Source organism: Ptiloglossa arizonensis, chromosome 6 (assembly GCF_051014685.1).
Source record: "Ptiloglossa arizonensis isolate GNS036 chromosome 6, iyPtiAriz1_principal, whole genome shotgun sequence".
Lineage (NCBI taxonomy): Eukaryota > Metazoa > Arthropoda > Insecta > Hymenoptera > Colletidae > Ptiloglossa > Ptiloglossa arizonensis.
Genome location: NC_135053.1, coordinates 21,407,094 through 21,427,706, shown reverse-complemented (window position 1 = coordinate 21,427,706; position 20,613 = coordinate 21,407,094). Strand labels below are relative to the sequence as shown.

The window sequence follows — 20,613 nt, the reverse complement described above, 5'->3', positions numbered from 1 at the left end:
GTGGTTCCAGGTAAAAATAAATTAATTGAAATTTTTTGTTACTTTTCGTCTAAGGTTAAGGTCGTCCTACTCTTTTTTAGCAAGGTTAATGTTACTCGTAGCTTTTGTAGCAAGTTACATTTGAGATTTGGATAAGTTATGATAAACAAGGTTCGAACGAGATTTTAAAATCACTCGATTATCAATGTTGTGTTAACAAATTGTTTCTTTTGCGTTTTGAAGTTTTGAAATAAATTACGTTTCATTTGTATTACATCGGTGGGTAACCTCGAACGTTTGCAATTGCTCCAAAATGTATTATTGCGGTGCAAATAGCGAGGGACCATTTCCATTTTCCCTCATAAAAGGAGAACCTTCTATTCTAACACGGAAGGAACACAAAGGTAGTAATAAGTAAAATGAATATTATTGTAATATTCTTGTTGCAATGAAAAGTACGAAGACCCACCAAGTGAAGAACCCACCATGCGAATCGTGTGTTATAAATGTAATTTGTGGGCACATAAAAACTGCACTAGTGGTGAAAGCGCATCCAGAGGCTTTCTATGCGAGTTCCGCGATAAATAGTTTTGAGTACCCACGTGTTCGAATATCCATATAATGTTCGTGAATAATTCGAAGCAGTCGAGTAACTACAAACATTAAAGATTTTGTTTCTTACTTAAATCTATATTTCATTTAAAAATTTTGTCAGTGTCGATTATTACAGTTTAAAACGAGTAGCTTAATTATAATTGTAAACAATAAACAAACTTGTTTCGTACTTGGTTTTCATTTTATTTGAATTCTTGCTTAGGTGTTCGCAGTTATCCCACTCTCCCTTACTTTGGAATACGTAGACGCATTCGGAGTCGATCAGGGTACGAAATAGTCGTGCAGGGTACGAAATAGTCAATCAGGTTACGAAATAGTCGTGCAGGGTACGAAGTAGTCGATCGGGGTACGAAATAGTTGATCGTTTTAAAATTTGCGTTACTAAGTGGGAACAGTTACCGACATCCACGTGGTTACCTATAGTTACATACATTCTGAGTCGATCAGGGTACGAAATAGTCGTACACGGTACGAAATAGTTGATCATTTTAAAATTCACGTTACTAAGTGGAAACAGTCACCCACATCAACGAGGTTACTTATAGTTACACGCATTCTGAGTCGATCAGGGTACGAAATAGTCGATGAGAGTACGAAATAGTCGATCGTTTTGAAATTTACGTTACTAAGTGGAAATATTTGCCCACACCAACGTGGTCACTTATAGTTACACGCATTCTGAGTCGATCAGGGTACGAAATAGTCGATCGTTTTGAAATTTACGTTACTAAGTGGAAACAGTTACCCACATCAACGAGGTTACTTATAGTTACACGCATTCTGAGTCGATGAGGGTACGAAATAGTCGATGAGGGTACGTAATAGTCTACAAGGGTACAAAATAGTTTATAAGGGTACGAAATAGTCAATTAAGGTACGAAATAGTCGACCAGAGTACGAAATAATCAATGATGCTACGAAATAGTCAATCAGAATACGAAATACTCGATAAAGATACGAAATAGTCGTACAGGGTACGAAATAGTCGATAGTTTCGAAATTTACGTTACTAAGCGGGAACAGTTACCCACACAAACATAATTACTTATAGTTACACTCATTTTAAGTCGATGAGGGTACGAAATAGTCTACAAGGGTACGAAATAGTCTACAACGGTACAAAATAGTCTACGAGGGTACGAAATAGTCTACAATGGTATGAAATAGTCTACGAGGGTACGAAATAGTCTACAACGGCACGAAATAGTCTACAATGGTACGAAAGAGTCTACCAGGGTACGAAATAGTCAACCAGAGTACGAAATAATCAATGAAGCTACGAAATAGTCGACTAGGATCCGAAGTAGTCAATAAAGATACGAAATAGTCGTACAGGGTACGAAATAGTCGCTCGTTCCGAAATTTACGTTACCAATCGGAAACGGTTCACCACACAAAGTGTTCGTCCAGATGATTTCGAGAGTCAATTCGATCATGGTCCACGATAAACCGCGTTCGATGACCGTGCTCCGTATCTCGACCTACATCACGCGGCTTATTGATTAAATTGTCGAAAGAAAGCGTTGTAAAAACCGTCCCGAAGACGACAACAGCGAGCAAAGGTCGAAGAGTCTTCGAACTATGAGGTAAGTTTGCCTCTGGGGGTGTCTTGTCGGTGTTGTCGCGGATGGGATCATGCAAGCTGTGCCCTCCCACCTCCCGCCTGTCCCACCCCTACCACCGGCGCGCCGTTCCGCCGGTGAACCTCTTTGCATATACATTCTGTAAGATTACTTTGTGCGGTTTACACCCTCGGAACCCCACCCTCCCGTTAGCTCTCGTCCTTCGGCACGGCGCGCCTCGCAGCCCTCTCGCCGACCTCGCTCCTTTCGCCAGGAGGCAAACTACCCTGCAAGTTTCACCAAGGGTCCCTAATGTATGCGGAACTATACGAGAGAAATTCCAAGTTCGGCATGGCCGTGTTAGGTGCCTTTACGATGAGTATCTCTAGCCACCCCCCTCCCCGTCTACACTCCTCTCTCTCACCATCTATCTCTCTCTCTCTCTGTTTCGTCCGCTATGCGGAAAAGGAGGAACTACCCCGACAAGACTCGCCCCGTGGAAGAGGCGAACACGCGTGATCCTAATTAGAACGCGTCCTCGAGGTGTCGAAGTAAAAGCGGGTTTCTTGTTAGGCGTATCGCGGAGACGCCCTCGGCGTTCGCGCGTTAACATGCGCGCCGAAAGACCGTGAGGGGTGGGGGGCAGGGAGGGACGGAAGGGACGTTCGTCGAGCCGTAGGAAAAAGCGAACGACGAGAATCATCCTCGTGGGCGGTATATCGGGAGGCTCGCGAGGGATTTTCGACAAAATGAAAGAGAGAGAGAGAAAAAGAAAGAAAAAAAGAACGTAAATTCTCCAACCGTCAGAATTTTCGAAACTCGCCCGGTGAAGCCATCGGATACCGTTTTACGTGGAAACGCGCTCGGTGAATACGGTATTAGGAAAATTCTCACGAAGATACAACTCTTAATAGTATTCTTTACCACCCACATTTCCAACGTATTTACATAAAAACGAGCGGGCTCCGTAGCCCCGAAGCGCGATGACTACGAATAACCGCATTAACATCGTGGCATCGTTTTAATATTTCCTTTCGTTAACTGCCGGCAAGTGAACCCTTTCGGACGATGATTTTCCTTTCGGATGCATCTTCGCGCGAATATTCAGGTTGCGAATTTTATTCATTTTTGAACATCGTTCGATTACGATTTCCACCCCGTGTCACGACCGATTGTCGGCGTACGCGGTCTGGCGTCGTCACGTAACCGTTGTGCATTCAATGGCCCGTAACGAGCCTTTCGGAGAAAGCACGCCGGAAAATTACGCGAAACGTGTTGACGCGGCGGCGATCGCTCGGCGAACGACCGCGGCACGCGACACAGCGCTAGACGAAACGGTCATTAGGGATGCGAGGGGCGGAATACCGTGGCCACGGTGCATGATAATTATCCCGGCAAAGAAAGCTCACCGTCGTGCCGTTCGGCCCTGCCTCTACGAGCTCCCGGGAGATTACAGGATGTCCGGAGGCGAGAGGATTCTCTACGCGTGTTACCAAACCCTATCCACGACCGGCGCTCAGAAAAATTAACCGTCGAATTTCGTATACGAGGTGGTCGTGAATAATGATAAACAATTTGTCGCGAAACTGGCGAATTTCGTACACGAGAATAATAATAAATAATTGGTCGCGGAACTGGTGAATTTCGTACATTTGATGGTCGTGAATAATAATAAACAATTGGTCGTGGAACTGGCGAATTTCGTACAGGAGTCGCTAGTGAATAATAATAAACAATTGGTCGCGAAACGCGAATTTCGTACAGGAGACGCTAGTGAATAATAATAAACAATTGGTCGCGGAACTGGCGAATTTAAAACATTTGATGATCGTGAATAATAATAAACAATTGGTCGCGAAACTGGCGAATTTTGTACATTTGATGGTCGTGAATAATAATAAACAATTGGTCGTGGAATTGGCGAATTTCGTACAGGAGATTGTCGAGAATAATAGTAAACAATTCGTCGCGGAATTGGCGAATTTAAGACACTTGATGGTCGTGAATAATAATAAACAATTGGTCGCGAAACTGACGAATTTCATACAAGAGACACTAATGAATAATAATAAACAATTGGTCGCGAAACTGGGGAATTTCGTACACTTGATAGTCGTGAATAATAGTAAACAATTCGTCGCGAAACTGGCAAATTTCGTACACTTGATGGTCGTGAATAATGATAAATAATTGGTCGCAAAACTGGCGAATTTAAAACACTTGATGGTCGTGAATAATAATAAACAATTCGTCACGAAACTGACGAATTTCGTACAGGAGACGCTAGTAAATAATAATAAACAATTAGTCGCGGAACTGGCGAATTTAAAACACTTGATGGTCATGAATAATAATAAACAATTGATCGCGGAATTGGCAAATTTCGTACACTTGATGGTCGTGAATAATGATAAATAATTGGTCGCAAAACTGGCGAATTTAAAACACTTGATGGTCGTGAATAATAATAAACAATTGGTCGCGAAACTGGCGAATTTTGTACACTTGATGGTCGTGAATAATAATAAACAATTGGTCGCGGAACTGGCGAATTTCGTACACGAGACAGTCGTGAATAATAATAAACAATTGGTCGCGGACCTGGCCCGCCAGTAGCGAGTTGCACAGCTCGAACGTGTCGAAAACGATTTGTTGATTTATTCGCGTGCGAGTGTGTCTTCTATTCGCAATTTAAAAGAATATTATCGGGACTTGATGTTATTAGATTAGGTAATTTTCAATGTTCGTTGGTCAAAGTAGTACGAATGTTCAACGAACCGATGTTCGTTCGAAATGGTAACTTGGATATGAATGGTACCATCTAACGGTGAGACGGTTTATATTTTGCACGGTAATTGATAATTCCGTTGATTATTCCCCGATGTGTCTTAATTATAGAATCGTGGAGGTACGAATGATAGATTAAACGTTTTACATGTGTATAATGTAAATATACGAATCCGTACGAACAATTCGCGTTTCGAATCGCGAGTCCATTTAGATGTACATGTTTTATATCTGCAATTGAAAACAAAACCGTGTATACGTAATATTATTAGATTGTGCGATGTTCGAAGCATGTTCGTGAAATGTGGTAGGAATGTTCAACGGGGAAAGAAAATGAAATTCACGGTTACGAACGATTCCCGAGTCTATTTAAATGCACATGTCTTATATTTGCAATTAAAAACGAAACCATGCTTAATATTATTAGATAGTGTGATCTCTAGGGTTTGTTCATCAAAGTGGATGTTCAACGAACCGATATTCGTCCAAAATGGTACCCCGGAGATGAACGTACCGTCTAACGGTACGATATTAATATTAATAATTAATAATTCTGTTAATTATTCCAAGACGTATACCAATTATACGGAGTCACGAAGGATAGATTAAACGTTTTACACGTGTATAATGTAAATATACAATTAGGCGCGAAAGAGAAAAATGATTCGCATCCGTGTAGAACGATTCGCGTTTCCGGTGAACTCGGTGCGAACGTGTCGCGATTTCGGTGCTTTCACCCCGTGGAAACGAGGAGGTATTATAGTATTCAAGAGCGGCGCCGGTAGTCCAGATATTGGAATATCGGAACGGATTTATCGTCGAGACGTCGAAGTACGAGAAATTGTGCAACGAAGGCGAAAGTTTCTTCGACGAGCGGTCGAGGGAAAAGCAAGGGACCGTTCAAGGCCAACGACGATATCCCTACTGCTGCACCGATCGACTGCACCCGCTTTTCTTCAAAGTGCACTTTCCTGGTGCATCGTACTCGGAAAAGAAATCTTATAGAAATTTTTTCAGCGATCTTAGGACCAACTATTTGTAAATTTGGGTCTTTTTGGAATTCGAAAAGTGTCTTCGTCGAGTTAAGAGTCCCTGACTCATCAAAGTGCACTTTCTCGGTGCATCGTTGCACTCGGGAGAGAAATTCTATAGAAATTTTCTCAGCGATCTTAGTACCAACTGTTTGTAAATTTTTGCCTTTTTAGAATTCGAAAAGTGTCTTTGTTGAAGTTAAGAGTCCCCGACTCTCCGAAGTGCACTTTTTCGGTGCATAGTTGAACTTGAAAGAAAATTACGATTATAGAAGGGTGGAGAGAAAAAGTAAAATTGTGATTTCGTTGATAGGCTGCAGAGAAAATGCAAAATTTTGAGTTCGTTTATAAATACTTATCGGTGACTTTTGTATTCTACAAATTTGGGCCCTGCTTCTCGAAATGCATTTTCCCGGTGCATCGTTGCATTCGGAAAAGAAATGCTATAGAAATTTTATCAGCGATTTTTGTACCAACTATACGCAAATTTGGGTCGTTTTAGAATTTGAAAAGTGTCTTTGTGGAATTCAACGGACTCCGATTCCCCAAAATGCACTTTCTCGGTGCATCGTTGCACTCAGAAAAGAAATTCTATAGAAATTTTATCAGTAATTTTCGTACCACCTAAAAGCACAAATTTGGGCCTTTTTGTAATTCGAAAAGTGTCTTCGTCGAACTCGATTGTCTCCGACTCCCCAAAGTGCACTTTCCCGGTGCATCGTTGCACTCGGAAAATAAATCCTATAGAAATTTTATCAGTAATTTTTGTACCACTCAGAAGCGCCAATTTGGGTCTTTCTAGAATTCAAAGAGTGTCTTCCTCGAACTCAATTTTCCCCGATTCTTCGAAATGCACTTTCCCGGTGCATCGTTGCATTCAGAAGAAAAATCCAACAGAAATTTTATCAGCGATTTTTGTACCACTTAGAAGCGCAAATTTGGGCCTTTCTAGAATTCGAAGAGTGTCTTCCTCGAACTCAATTTTCCCCGATTCTTCGAAATGCACTTTCCCGGTGCATCGTTGCACTCGGAAAAAGAAATCCAACAGAAATTTTACCAGCGATCTTTGTATCACTTAGAAGTGCAAATTTGAGTTTTTCTAGAATTCGAGAAGTGTCTTCGTCGAACTCGACTGTCCCCGACTCCCCGAAATGCACTTTCCCGGTGCATCGTTGCACTCGGAAAAAAAATCCAACAGAAATTTTACCAGCAACTTTTGTACCACCTAAAAACGCAAATTTGAGTCTTTCTAAAATTCCAAAAGTGTCTTCCTCGAACTCGACTGTCCCCGACTCCCCGAAATGCACTTTCCCGGTGCATTGTTGCACTCGGAAAAAGAAATTCTATAGAAATTTTATCAGTAATTTTTGTACTACTCAGATGCATAAATTTGGGCCTTCCTAGAATTCGAAAAGTGTCTTCGTCGAACTTGACTGTTCCTTTCTCCCCAAAGTGCACTTTCCCGGTGCATCGTTGCACTCGTCAAAGAAATCCAACAGAAATTTTACCAGCAACTTTTGTACCACCTAAAAACGCAAATTTGAGTCTTTCTAAAATTCCAAAAGTGTCTTCCTCGAACTCAATTTTCCCCAACTCTCCAAAATGCACTTTCTCGATGCACTCTAAATAAATACTACACACAGGTCGCAAAGAAACACAAAACATCTCTTTCAATCCCAAACACTCCCCTCTCCCCTACTACCTATCACTAACGAACAATAACACTAAAAACTAAAATAAAAATTCACAATCTCTAACTAAAAAAAAAAAAAAAAGAAACACCATTTGCAGAGAAAAACAGTACAATTGATCCAGTATCGACGTACCCGAAATAATTCCAGCACAATATACCTGCAACGAATGAACCGTATTCCGCGCGCGGAATATTACGAAACGTGGTTGTAACCGAAGAACTCGGTTTCGTTTAAATAAAAAGAAGCGGTATCGCGGGCAAGCGAAGCGAGCACGAGGGGCGCCGCTCCTTCCTTCCGATTCCCGACGCTGGTTACCCGGCGCGGGGTTCCCGTTGGGTTCCGCGTGGCGGGTCCTTTTAATCGTTCGGCACGATAAACATATCGGGACGATGATGTAGAATCGGCCGCGTAAAGGACGAGCGACGTGCCGGTGCAAGTCTTTGCGGCGGAAAGGAACCCTCTCTCGCTCTCACCCGCCCCCTCTGCCTCCTCCACTTTTAATTTTCAGGCGCGGCTAATTATGATTTACGGCAACATCGGCGCAACATCCTGATCGGTACGCGAGATACCGCCCGCAGGATATTCAAATGCGATGAATATTGCTCGCCGCGATAAACGGCGCACGAACAACGACAGAGGAGACAGGAGAGAGAGTACGCGTGTGCGTACCGTACGCGAGACGAACAGGGATGAATCGAAGAAGCGAGACAGGGGCCGAGAGAGCGGCGAGGGATGCCGCGCGTGTAAAGGATACGAGAAAAGGATTCTTAGTAGTCTATTCGGTATGCAAGATGGGCAGTCAGAGCTGTACGCACCCGCTCGTCCCTTCCACGGCGAAGGATGCGTATCCTCGCGCGTGGATTATTCGTTGGATACGAGGTGTAGGCCCCGGGTCCGCGAACGATTTCGCGCTCGGGATCTCTCTCTTTGTATCTCGAGGTTTTCCCCACCGATAGATGATAACTCACCGTTACCCGAGCCCGATGGGTTCGCGTAGATGGTGGATTATGATTCGAACGCGAAACGTTTAAAAACGCCTCGTGTTATTAGTCGATGGTTATCTCCGTGAAATAAAAGATACTTATTTATAGATAAGGAGCTCCTTTACGCGTGTTCTCACATGAATTACATCCGCGTGAAGATCAACGACGGATAGTACAAGCTTTCTGTTAGAGCCGAGTAATTTGTCGATATTTTATACAGGACGTGGAATGTCAGTGCGTCGGGTATACGCGGTTACACGCTTTGTACTTTCTTAACGATCGTTGCGAGGCATCGCTCGAACGTAACGAGCGAGTTGAATAAGCTGGCCGAGCGGTTTGCGTGCCCGCTCGCACGACCATTGCAACGAATATCGATGCCCGGTACTTGGGATAGATCGGTTCTGGTCTTCTATTATTCTCCACCGGTGGAATATTTTTTTCTCGATTTTTTGTTTTCTTTCGCCTTTTTTCTTTTTCTTTTAGTTTTTTTTTTAGTCGAGAGGCACGGTACGCTCGCGAGCGTGGTATTTCGCAATCGTCCCGCGCTCCGTTATTTCGAGCCGATTACCGATCGCGATTAGGCGGTTACACATGCACACCTTGCTTGTACGCGGAATGTGTTCGCGGAGCGGTGAAAGAACGCGCCGATTTGTTAGTCAATGAAACGGACCTGGATAGGTTACGAGGCACGATATTCCGTTGGACGATTGGGAGACCGAAACAATTATTATTATTATTATTATTGTTGTTATTATCGTCGGGGAACTCCCCGTCCCGGCGACGTGAGAAGCAAACGTTCGGTAACGAGGGAGATTATACATTTACTAGAGCGATAGAGTTTACCTTGCCGGATCGCTTTTTAGAGCAAACGTTCGGTAACGAGAGAGATAAAATATTTACTAGAGCGATAGAGTTATAGAGCTTACTCTGTTTGATCACTCTTTAGAGCAAACGTTCAATAACGAAAGAGAGAAACGTTTACTAGAGCGATAGAGTTATAGAGCTTACTTTGTTTGATCGCTTTCTAGAGCAAACGTTTAGTAACAAGACAGATAATACATTTATTAAAGCGATAGAGCTTACTTTGTTTGATCGCTTTCTAGAGCAAACGTTCAGTAACGAGAGAGATAAAATATTTACTAGAGCGAAGGAGTTATAGAGCTTACTTTGTTTGATCGCTTTCTAGAGCAAACGTTTGGTAACCAGAGAGATAAAATATTTACTAGAGCGATGGAATTATAGAGCTTACTCTGTTTGATCGCTTTCTAAAGCAAACGTTCAGTAACGAGAGAGATAAAACGTTTACTAGAGCGATAGAGTTATAGAGCTTACTTTGTCTGATCGCTTTCTAGAGCAAACGTTTAGTAACAAGACAGATAATATATTTATTAAAGCGATAGTGTTTACTTTGTTTGATCGCTCTTTAGAGCAAACGTTCAGTAACAAGGGAGATCTAGAATCGCTCTAATTCGCTCTAATTCGCTCTAGAATATTTACTAGAGCGATAGAGTTATAAAATTTACTTCGTCTGATCGCTTTTTAGAGTAAACATTCAATGACGAGGGACATAAAACATTTAATAGAACGATAGAGTATTAGAGTTTACTTTGTTTTATCGCTTAAATGCAAACGTTCAGTAACAAGAGGAATAAAATATTTACTAGAGCGATGGAGTTCTAAGGTTTACTTTGCCTGATCGCTTTTTATAGCAAACGTTCAATAACGACAGAGATAATACATTTATTAGAGCGATAGAGTGTACCTTGCCTGATCGCTTTTTAGAGCAAACGTTCAGTGAGTGTTAGATGCTCTAAAACATCTATTAGAGCGATGGAGTTATAGAGTTTACCTTATCCGATCGTTTTACCATGCAAACGTTTAATAACAACAATGATAAAACATTCATCAGAGCAACGGAGTTATAGAGTTATAGAGTTTACCTTATCTAATCGCTTCTTAGAGCAAACGTTCAGTAACGATAGAGTTAAAACATTTATTAGAGCGATGGAGTTGTTATAGAGTCTACCTTATCTAATCGCTCTTTATAGCAAACGTTCAGTAAAGAGAGTGTTAAAACATCTATTAGAGCGATGGAGTTATGATAGAGTCTACCTTATCTAATCGCTCTTTATAGCAAACGTTCAGTAACGAGAGTGTTAAAACATCTATTAGACCGATGGAGTTATTATAGAGTTTACCTTATCCGATCGTTTTACGGTACAAACATTTAATAACAGCAATGATTAAACATTCATCAGAGCAACGGAGTTATAGAGTTATAGAGTTTACTTTATCCAATCGCTTTTTAGAGCAAACGTTCATCAACGATAGAGTTAAAACATTTATTAGAGCAATAGAGTTATTATAGAGTTTACCTTATCTAATCGCTTTACGGTGCAAACCGTAAACGTAAGTTTGTTATTAAATGCAAATGTTTAATAACCAACAGTGACAATTATACAGTTTACTTTATCCAATCGCTTTCCAGTGAAAACGTTCGGTAACGAGACGGTGATAGAAAACATTTAATAGAGTGATGGATTTATAGAGTTTACCTTGTCTGATCGCTTTTTAGTGGGCGTGATAGTGCCGTTAGGCCTGCCTTGGAGATCGGTCTCGCTAGCCATCCGGTTGAAGCGTTGCATCCGCTCGCGGAAGCTTAATTGCTCGGTCGAGCCGGGATTCGCCGCGACAGCCTCATCTTCCTGCACGTTTAATATCTCGCATTGCCGAATCTCAACAGGACAGGTGAATATGCAACGCGACACTACGTCCAAACTACCGATTTAAACGTGGAAGCAGCGCACAAACACAGAGACAGAAAGTGAGGGGGTGGTGGTGGTGGTGTGTGAGTGTTGGACTCGAAACCATTCCCGATCCGTGGAAACTTGGCAGGGTGCGACGGAACGGAAAACGAGGTGTGTGCTCGCCAGCTACGGCATACTTTCGTGCTTCTAATTAAAGCGAGACAGTGCTACGTACAGGGTAGACGATTGTGCGCCGTGCAAGCATGCTAAGAAGAAGACCAGCAGCCAAAGGGCACCTCCTCGGATGGCGCGTTTTACAACGAATTGCGCAACTTTCGACGAGATACTCGACTAACTTGCCATTTAGTTTCAAAAATTGTACAAATTGAAGATTCGAAACTCGTGATCACATTTTGTCCTCCTTGACAAAGGTCTACGAATATTTCGTATATTATAGTACGTTATATTACATTAATAATACGTTTCGTAATGATAATAATAATAATAAAAATTTACAAGTTGCTTCGAGATATATTTCTAATCGGTTGTGCATGAAAGTGATTTTATTTTCCAAAATGGAGAATGTATAATTTAATAATTTAATAATTTAATAAAATGTTTATACGCTCTAAAAAAATTGTGTTTCATTTTCACAATAAAAAAAAAAAAAAATGTAATGACTTTCCGAACAACCCAATAGAAGAAATTCTAAGCGTTATTAACATATTTTCATTTCTCTGGTACTCTTTGGAAACATCCCGGGTAAAATTTCATTATTTTTTAACAGTCTGGTATTTTTTCAAAAATCTAGTAATTTTATTCAAAAATTTTCCAGCAGCTGGTCGAAATCTCGCTGGAAAGTTACGTTTCCGCTACAGGCACTTGCGACTTCGAGTAACGTGTATCGATTCCGGGAGAAAAAAAAAAAAAAAAAGGTTACGTAACGGGGATCCCGTTACCATACGTAAAACGTGCGTTTTTTTAACGAGACAATAGGATACGGGATGAGGAGAACACCGGTTTCGCGTACTACGTTCGCTATTACAGCCGCTCGAGCGACTTTTACCGTAATACGTGTAACACCTTTCAACGCAACCATACCCGTGTACATACACGCGACGATATTGCCCGATAATGCCGAAATTGTCTGGTCGCAAGTAACTACGCGATAAAGCGAATACGTGTTTCCACCGCTTTATCATGTGCATACACACGCGCGTACTATTCGCTCGTATAACCACAACCGGGCAATCTATGGACAAAATACTACACAGCGTGCCAAAACAACAAAAACAACAACAACAACAAGAACAACAAGAACAAGAACAAGAGAATAGAAGAAAACGTGGAATTTCATCGAACCGTCGCTCAACACGCCACGGGTCTTATAACGTCGTATAAGGAAGTTCCGGTTTACGTATGGCGTCTTTAATTAGCGACATCTACGCGGCAGTGGCCACTTTACCGCGCCACAATGCCGATAAGATTTCACGCTTTCTTCGTGGCCGCGTAGCTACACGCGGGAAAAACTCACCTTGATAACCGCCTCGGATCCTCCTCCCCTGTTCCTGTCGACGTTCTCCTTATTCTCGATCTTGATCTTATCTTGACTTTTACGGCGCGGCGGCACGGGGGGCGAGGACGTTGAAAATCCGGTCTCGGCACGGTCAACGCCGTTTTTCCGCGCATCGATGATACCGGCCCCATCGCGAGCGAAATTCGAACACGATTCCTCGCGTAACGTATTCGCGTTACTCGCAGGAGGACTGAGGGGAGCGGGGGGCGGCGGCCGATACGGCGGAGGCGCCCGAAGCGGCGACACCGGGGTAGCGATGTCGGGAGTGGCGATAGGCGATCCTATTTGCTCCTGAGACGTAAGCTCGAGAGGAGTTTGTCGGTACTTCTTCTTCAGAACCAAATACTTTTCCCCCTGTTGCGAACAATCTCTCTCAGAATGGTATGCATCGACGAACGAACGTTGCGAGACGACGGGTAGAGTAACGAACAATTTCGCGAGGTTATCGCGCGACGAAAGAATCACCGATTCCGTGCTCGCGTAACTTCCCCGTTGAATTCTACGTGCATTCGAACGCCACGCGACCGCGTCGATCCGCGATTTCTATAATTCCGAATATTACAGTCGATTGAATGGATAACGAGCTCGCTCTTGAGAGAAGGGTTACTCGATCGTACGCGAACGGAAAATACAAAATGAAAAGTACGCGCGATTGGGATGGAAATAGGAAGAAATTTCCCTAGATAACGTGAACGTTTTTCCGTGCGGCGTGCGAGACGTTCGTGAAAACCGGCAACGTCGCACCGCGCGCAACAAGTCGCTCCTGTCAAGGCGGAAGGGAATTGCTACTCGATGACGCACCTCTTCGTTCTTTATAGTGGCCAGCGTGTTTACATACTCCTTGAACCGATTCCGTGCGTCGACTGTAACGTGAATTTGTGCACTGTTCACTGGCTGTCGTTATATACAGACGCCGGGTGCGACAAGTATTAACTCCGTCCTGTGTTTACACACAGCGCACCGTGTTAGATCGAGGTCACACCTCGGCGGTACGAGACAGTTTACACCGTCGTTACGTGTAGAGGAATTTCGACGTACCTCGTGTCTCGGGGTCCGTGAGGAACCTCTTGAAATGCTTCACCACGTCGTGGTTGCGGGCAGTGCCACCGTTTTCCAATAAATACTTGCGAATCTCCTCGAGAGACAGTTCGCTGGGCGTCGCCATCTTGTCACTACTGGCCGGTACAGTAGCGCCGCGCGCGGTCGTTGCGCAGTCAACGTCGATAAGAACGACCTCTGCGCTACATCGGCGAAACAATGCGTTCGGTACACGGGTTTCGAACCCGTTGAAACTAAACCTCGGCATTGTCGGGGCAACGACGCAACTAACCTAAATACTTTCTTCGCGTTTGAATAGCATTACGGGCGAGCGGCTCACCGGTAGCTGTTCGCTCCGTGATACACATAGACGGAAAAACCTTTCGCAACGAGTCAACGACGTTCCTAATTGCTGCTTAAAAATGCAAATAATGATTACGTATGCGTGAAAATGTATACACGTACGCAACCTGTAATTTCTTTCTTAATAATGTACTAACGAGGCTGTAATCGCGTTGCGTCGGAGAGAGAGAAGAAGAAAAAAAAAAAAATTGTTAACATCGTTAGTAACGGGTGCAATCGTTACTCCTCATGCATAACACATAATACGACTCAATTATATCGCATTATAATTGTGGTTGGTACCTGTATCGCGCGATCCAGCTGTTAACTCGCATCCCACGTCGCGCGGGGATCTCCCGCATTGAAAACCGCCCCAACGACGCGACGCGAGCGCCGAGTTTTCGTTTCTTCGAACGTCGCGCCGATATTTGATCTGCACGCGCAAACAGACGATTCGCAAAACCTTTTAGCCGCGTACCGCGCGAGGTTATGCACCATCGATCCCTCGCGCGTTACTAATGCGAATAATCGTCCATCGTTGGACACGGTTTCATCGAGTTACGGTTCATCGGACCTCGCGACGACGAACGAACAAACGTTAGTCGAACGAGAGTTAATACAGAGATAATCGTCCAGGGATCGGAAATTACGTTAGGGAATGCAATAATCGAGGAAATCGCGGGATCGCGTTTCTGTCCGTCCCTCCTTCCTTCCCGTGACTCCGTGTCGAAAAGGGAAAAAAATAATGACTCAATTCCACAATGAAATGTTTGAACAGCGTCGATTATAATCGCGGTATTCGCCGCGACGCGTACAAGCTACAAGCTGGGAAGAGTACGCGATTTGCATAATATTTATAATCAGGTACGCGATTATCTAGATAATCGAACGAGGCTATATTAAGAACGGCTACTACCGATAATGTTTCGTAATACGAAGAAAATGGGCTTAGTAATCGCCGCCGGTGGTTAAAAATATAGGCTAGCCGCAGAAAGACGAAAGGAGAGCGAGCGCGAGAAGGGCGGGTGTGCGTGCAGCACGCACCACTGTGCACGCGTATATGCGTGTCCGGGTACAGGAAGCGTCCCGGTGCCTTTATAATTAAACCCCTTTTATCGACGATATTCTAATGAAACGACGAGTAATGATCGAGCCCGACCCGCTTTAAGAAACCGCAACGGTCAAACGTTTCGCTCGCGGTTCGCTCTTCAACTTTACTTACTTACCTGTGCTCGTCTCGAGCGGAAACTCGTCTCGTGCGGAATTTCGTCTCGATCGAAATTTCGTCTCGATCGAAAATTCGATTCAATAGAAAACTCGTCTCCATAGAAAATTCGACTCGATGGAAAATTCGTCTTGATGGAACATTCGTCTCGATAGAAAATTCGTCTCGATGGAAAATTCGTAACGATCGATAGTTCGTCTCGATGGAAAATTAGACTCGAGCGAAAACTTGTCTCGATAGAAAATTTGACTCGAGCGAAAATTCGACACGATCGAAAATTCGGCTCGTACGAAAATTCGACTCCATGGAAAACTCGTTTCGATCGAAAATTCGTCTCGATGGAAAATTGGACACGATAGAAAACTCGTCTCGATAGAAAATTCGTCTTCATCGAAAACTCGACACAATAGAAAACTCGTCTCGATAGAAAATTCGTCTTCATCGAAAATTTGACACGATAGAAAATTTGTTTCGATAGAAAATTCGTCTTCATCGAAAATTCTACTCGATAGAAAATTCGTTTCGATCGAAAACTCGTCAGGATAGAAAATTCGACTCGATGGAAAATTCGTTTCGATCGAAAACTCGTCTCGATCGAAAATTCGGCTCGTACGAAAATTCGACTCGATCGGAAATTCGTATCGAGTGCAAAATTCGTCTCGATCGAAAGTTCATCTCGATCGAAAACTCGACTGGATCGAAAATTCGTCTCGATTGAAAACTCAACTCGATCGAAAGTTCGTCGCGATCGAAAATTCTTTTCCATCGAAAATTCATCTCTATCGAAAATTCGTCTCGATCGAAAATTCATCTGGATCGAAAATTCATCTCGATCGAAAATTCATCTGAATCAAAAATTCGTAACGATCAAACACACATTTAACTCATCGCCGCGAAATCGGTAACGAACGATGTTGTTTCGTAACGCGGGTTGAGACACGGTTACGATCGCGTCGATTAAAATAATTACGACTCGCAGCGGCGTGGATACTTGTGTCTCTGTAGAGTAGCCCGAGAGTAGACACGACCGAGAGAGAAAAAGAAACGTTGTAACGCGAACAAGAGTATCCGTGCATCTCGTATAGATGAGATGGTAATCTGTTCGAGCGCGGTAGCCGCCGCCACAGTATGTTTCTTTTGATACAATTCCAAGCCCGGCGGGATTGATGCACGAGATTGGCCGCGGTATTTCCGCGAACAAAATGTGCACCAAGAGGTCGTCCGGGGGCGAAGCGGTTGCAGCAAGAAGAACGAGCGGCCAGGAACGAGGACAAAGGAATCGCGTCGACGCCCCGTGGCCCCGTAGGTGCATCCACGATATCATCTACCCATGTTCCCCTGCGTTATGCTTATGCTCGTGCATACGTAAAAGATGCGCCGGGCTGCAGCCGCTGCAGCGCTTTATCCGCCCGGTGCAAACTGCGAAAGAGGCCCGTGTGATCTACCGCCCAGTGATATGTCGCCGCTGGGATTCCGAGGAGAGCCGCCGCGAGCTTCTTTTCCACGTCGACTTTCGTGGCCGTTTGTTCTCGCGCCATTTTAATTAATTCTTGGACAATGCAACGGGGGATGGAGGGTAGGAGGTGGTGGGGTGGGCAGGGGGAGATGTACGGTTCTTTAGTTATTTTATTTCGCGTTTCTTTCCGTCGTACCGCGGTTTATCCGAGCGTGTACAGGAATTCGTTGTGCAACGCACGCTTTCCACCGACTTCTTTCGCAGTCAGATATGGTCGCTTCGGAGTGCTCTCGATTGTACGAAATGGTTTCGGAGTACAAGTGTTCGTTTGACTGTTACTGAAGAGGTAAAATAAAATCGGAAGGAGAGTTTGGAGAAGAATTTGATGTGGGGTTAAATTGGAAAAAGTTTGTTTAGCAGAATTGTAACTGTACGAATTGCTGCTTATGTTTTCAACGCAAGTTTGTCTAGTGTGCTATTAATTATGAGTAATACGTACATAATAAAGAAACAAACGTTTACCATACGAATAACCAAGGAACCAACGTTGAAAATTCCAAGGAAGGTCGAAAGGTTGAGGATCCCTTCGATTGGCTTTGCAAGGGATTGAAGCAAAGGGTTATACGCACGAAGCAAGAATGTTTAATTAGTATAAAGTGAAGAAATCGTACAAAGAATCACGTTTGGAAACTCACATCCCTAGAAAAATAAACCAACGAACCCAACAACAAAATTTCATCTCGAACGAGGAAACTTGCCTCGCAACCAATGATATTTCTCCTTTTATTTGTCATCGTGGATCTTTATCACACTCGCCTCTAAATAACACCATTTCTTATCGAATGACAAAACTTATGGAACAACCTACTATATTCCAACCGAATACAAGTTCAAAATAATCATTAAAAACCTTAGTAACTACCACCGAGTTACCTAGGAACAAAGTCCCAAGACTCACAGAGGTCCTGATTTCCTCAACAAGAGGATCCTGACGCCTCGAAAGGCGTAGGTCCCAAAGAAGTCTCCCATGAAACTTCACATCCTTTGAAAAACAAACCAACGAACCCAACAACAATATTTCATCTCCAACGAGCAAACCTCTCTTGCAATCAATGATATTGTAGGGACCAATGATATTGTTTCGGTAAATCGATAGCTCATTGAAGCCCAGTGCGAAAGACAAAAGTTGAGTTGCAATGTAACCAGGGACCGATACTGACGTGAGTCGACTGGTATCGAGAAAATGTTACAAATGAGTTTTCGAGAAAATGTGTGTGTGTGTGTGTGTGTGTGTTTCGCGGTGCGAGCGGGTTTGACTTTTCCTTTTGTACGCGTTGTGAGCTTGCCCAGACTCTATATTTCTATCTGTAATCTAGAGGGAGTATATTATTATAGCAGAGGAATAGGCATACTTTCCTATACATACATATATTACTCTCCAATACTCGCAAATATTTTCACTCGCCCTTCCTAACCCACACTCTATATTTCCATCTGTAATCCAGAGGGAGTATATTATTATAACAGAGGAATAGGCATACTTTCCTATACATATATATATTACTCTACAATACTCGCTCTTCCTAACCCAGACCCTATATTTCCATCTGTAATCCAAAGGCAATGTATTATTATAACAGAAGAATAGGCATATTTTCCTCTACATATATATATTACTCTCCAATACTCGCAAATATTTTCACTCGCCCTTCCTAACCCAGACCCAATATTTCCATCTGTAATCCAGAGGAAGTATATTATTATAACAGAGTAATAGGCATATTTTCCTCTACATATATATACTCTACAATATTTCTCCTATTATTCGTCATCGCGGATCCTCATCACCCACCCTAGCCTCTAAACACCGCAACCCACGCGTAGACGCAAACGCAATCGCGTCAGGACGAGTACACTGAAAAAAAAACCCTCATTTAGATCGCTATGGTGTCGTCTCCACGGATGGCGATGAAACGGCGCGTAACGGTGAATTCGAAACCCCGATGACGGAGTGGTGTGTTCGCGCTCTATCGTTTCTCCCATATAAAGGGTATCGCGACGGTAGCGCGTGTCCGACAAGCCCGACTTATATATTCGTCCATAATTGGAGCGACCGTACTCGATCGTCTCGACTACGATATAAAACATCCCGTATAAAGGCCGTACTTTGGCGGGTTTCTTGCGCGGTTTTTAGTCCCCGTACCTTCGGTGGTCTCGTTAGAGGGACGGTGGGAGGTCCGGACGAAAAACGGTAATAATGCGCGACAAACCCTCGAGCGTTTCTAGTCGAACTCGTAATTTTCAGTAGCTAAAAACGCGTACCCCGGGGGACGGGCAATCGTAACGAAAAAAGAACGACACTTCGCGGTCTCGTCGCGTTGGCGAACGTTCCGGTACAATTACCCGCGGCGCATTATACGCCGCGAGACTAAATCGTACCGGTGAACGCGACTTATCGCGAACTAATGTATACCGCTAACGAGTTCCCGATTCCGATTGGGAATAAATTTTCCCCGGTTCAGACACGAGGGATGCGCGTCGCATGTTAATATATATATGTATATATATGTACAGGTGTGTATACACACATATATGTATATATATGTGTATAGGTGTGTGTACACACATAGAGACGGTAGAGAGATGGTATAGAACAGTAGATAGGTCTGGTAGGGTGGTGTACCGCGTAATACACGGCAACGCGGGCAAAACGCGTTTCGTCGTACCGAGTTATGGGCTCTAATGAGTCGAGGGGTTAAAAGCGCGAGTCTCGGATCCTCGCGGCGAAAGAAGAGAGCTAAAACCCTATCGGACCGTTCAATCTATCCCGACTACCGTTTACCACGGCATCGTTTAAAGTGGCCACAGGTGCTCGCCCGTATGTACGTCGCTCGTATGCGACGAAAAAAGAGGGAGGTAGGAAAAGAAACACGCGGTGAAAGGGAGCGAGAGGGGAGGCTGGAAGAAAGACTGGAAAAAACGAGGAAGAGAGAGAGAGAGAGAGAGAGAAAGGAAATAACGACGACGAGGGAGAACGAATAAGGAGTCAAGCGCGTAGTATGAGCACGCCGCGTGTTTGGCTTTCTCATAGTTTCGCGGTTGATTTTTACCGGGGTGATCGGCGACGTATAGCCAGTTCGAACTTCAAAGATTCGCGATCGAGGGACTCGAGTCTATACAAGCATTACATATTATCATGGCTGGTATCCAACCGTAGCGCGTGTCCCCTACGTTGACGTCGCAAAGCGGCTTTCCGTGCATACAAAGTCGAGGGCTCGACCAACACTCCGCAGGGTCGCGTTCTCGTTGGTGGCTAGAGGCCCATGAAAAGAGCAAAGTATACCTTGGCGCGGCTAATAGCTCACCGTTCTTCTTCTCCCTCTTTTACTTTTATTCTTTCTCGTCGTTCTACTCTCCTCTCCGTTCTCTTCGTTCCTTTCTAGACGGATACACACGCACCGATGGAAATCGTACCGGACGATATTTGCACGACGTTTCACCATTGCCATTTTTTCACCAGCTATTTGAACGCGGCGTTTTGCACCGAACGTCCACCGTTTAATGTGGCCGAGCTATTC

General features: G+C 43.8%; 1 protein-coding gene across 2 annotated transcripts in view; it reads right to left on the bottom strand.

The window, feature by feature from the left end:
- The window catches only part of LOC143148748 (ankyrin repeat domain-containing protein SOWAHC-like), a 189,168-nt gene extending 175,029 nt beyond the window's left edge, over positions 1-14,139 (bottom strand). Inside the window, exons 1-4 of one of the 2 annotated variants that reach the window (XM_076315399.1) lie at positions 14,013-14,139; positions 13,776-13,837; positions 12,933-13,328; positions 11,207-11,356 (exon numbers count right to left, since the gene is read on the bottom strand). In XM_076315399.1, the coding sequence (XP_076171514.1) occupies positions 11,207-11,356; positions 12,933-13,328; positions 13,776-13,837; positions 14,013-14,139 (735 nt within the window). The remainder of the gene's footprint in view (positions 1-11,206; positions 11,357-12,932; positions 13,329-13,775; positions 13,838-14,012) is intronic. The other variant, XM_076315400.1, reaches the window with a different exon arrangement.
- Between the last annotated feature and the right edge of the window lie 6,474 nt (positions 14,140-20,613).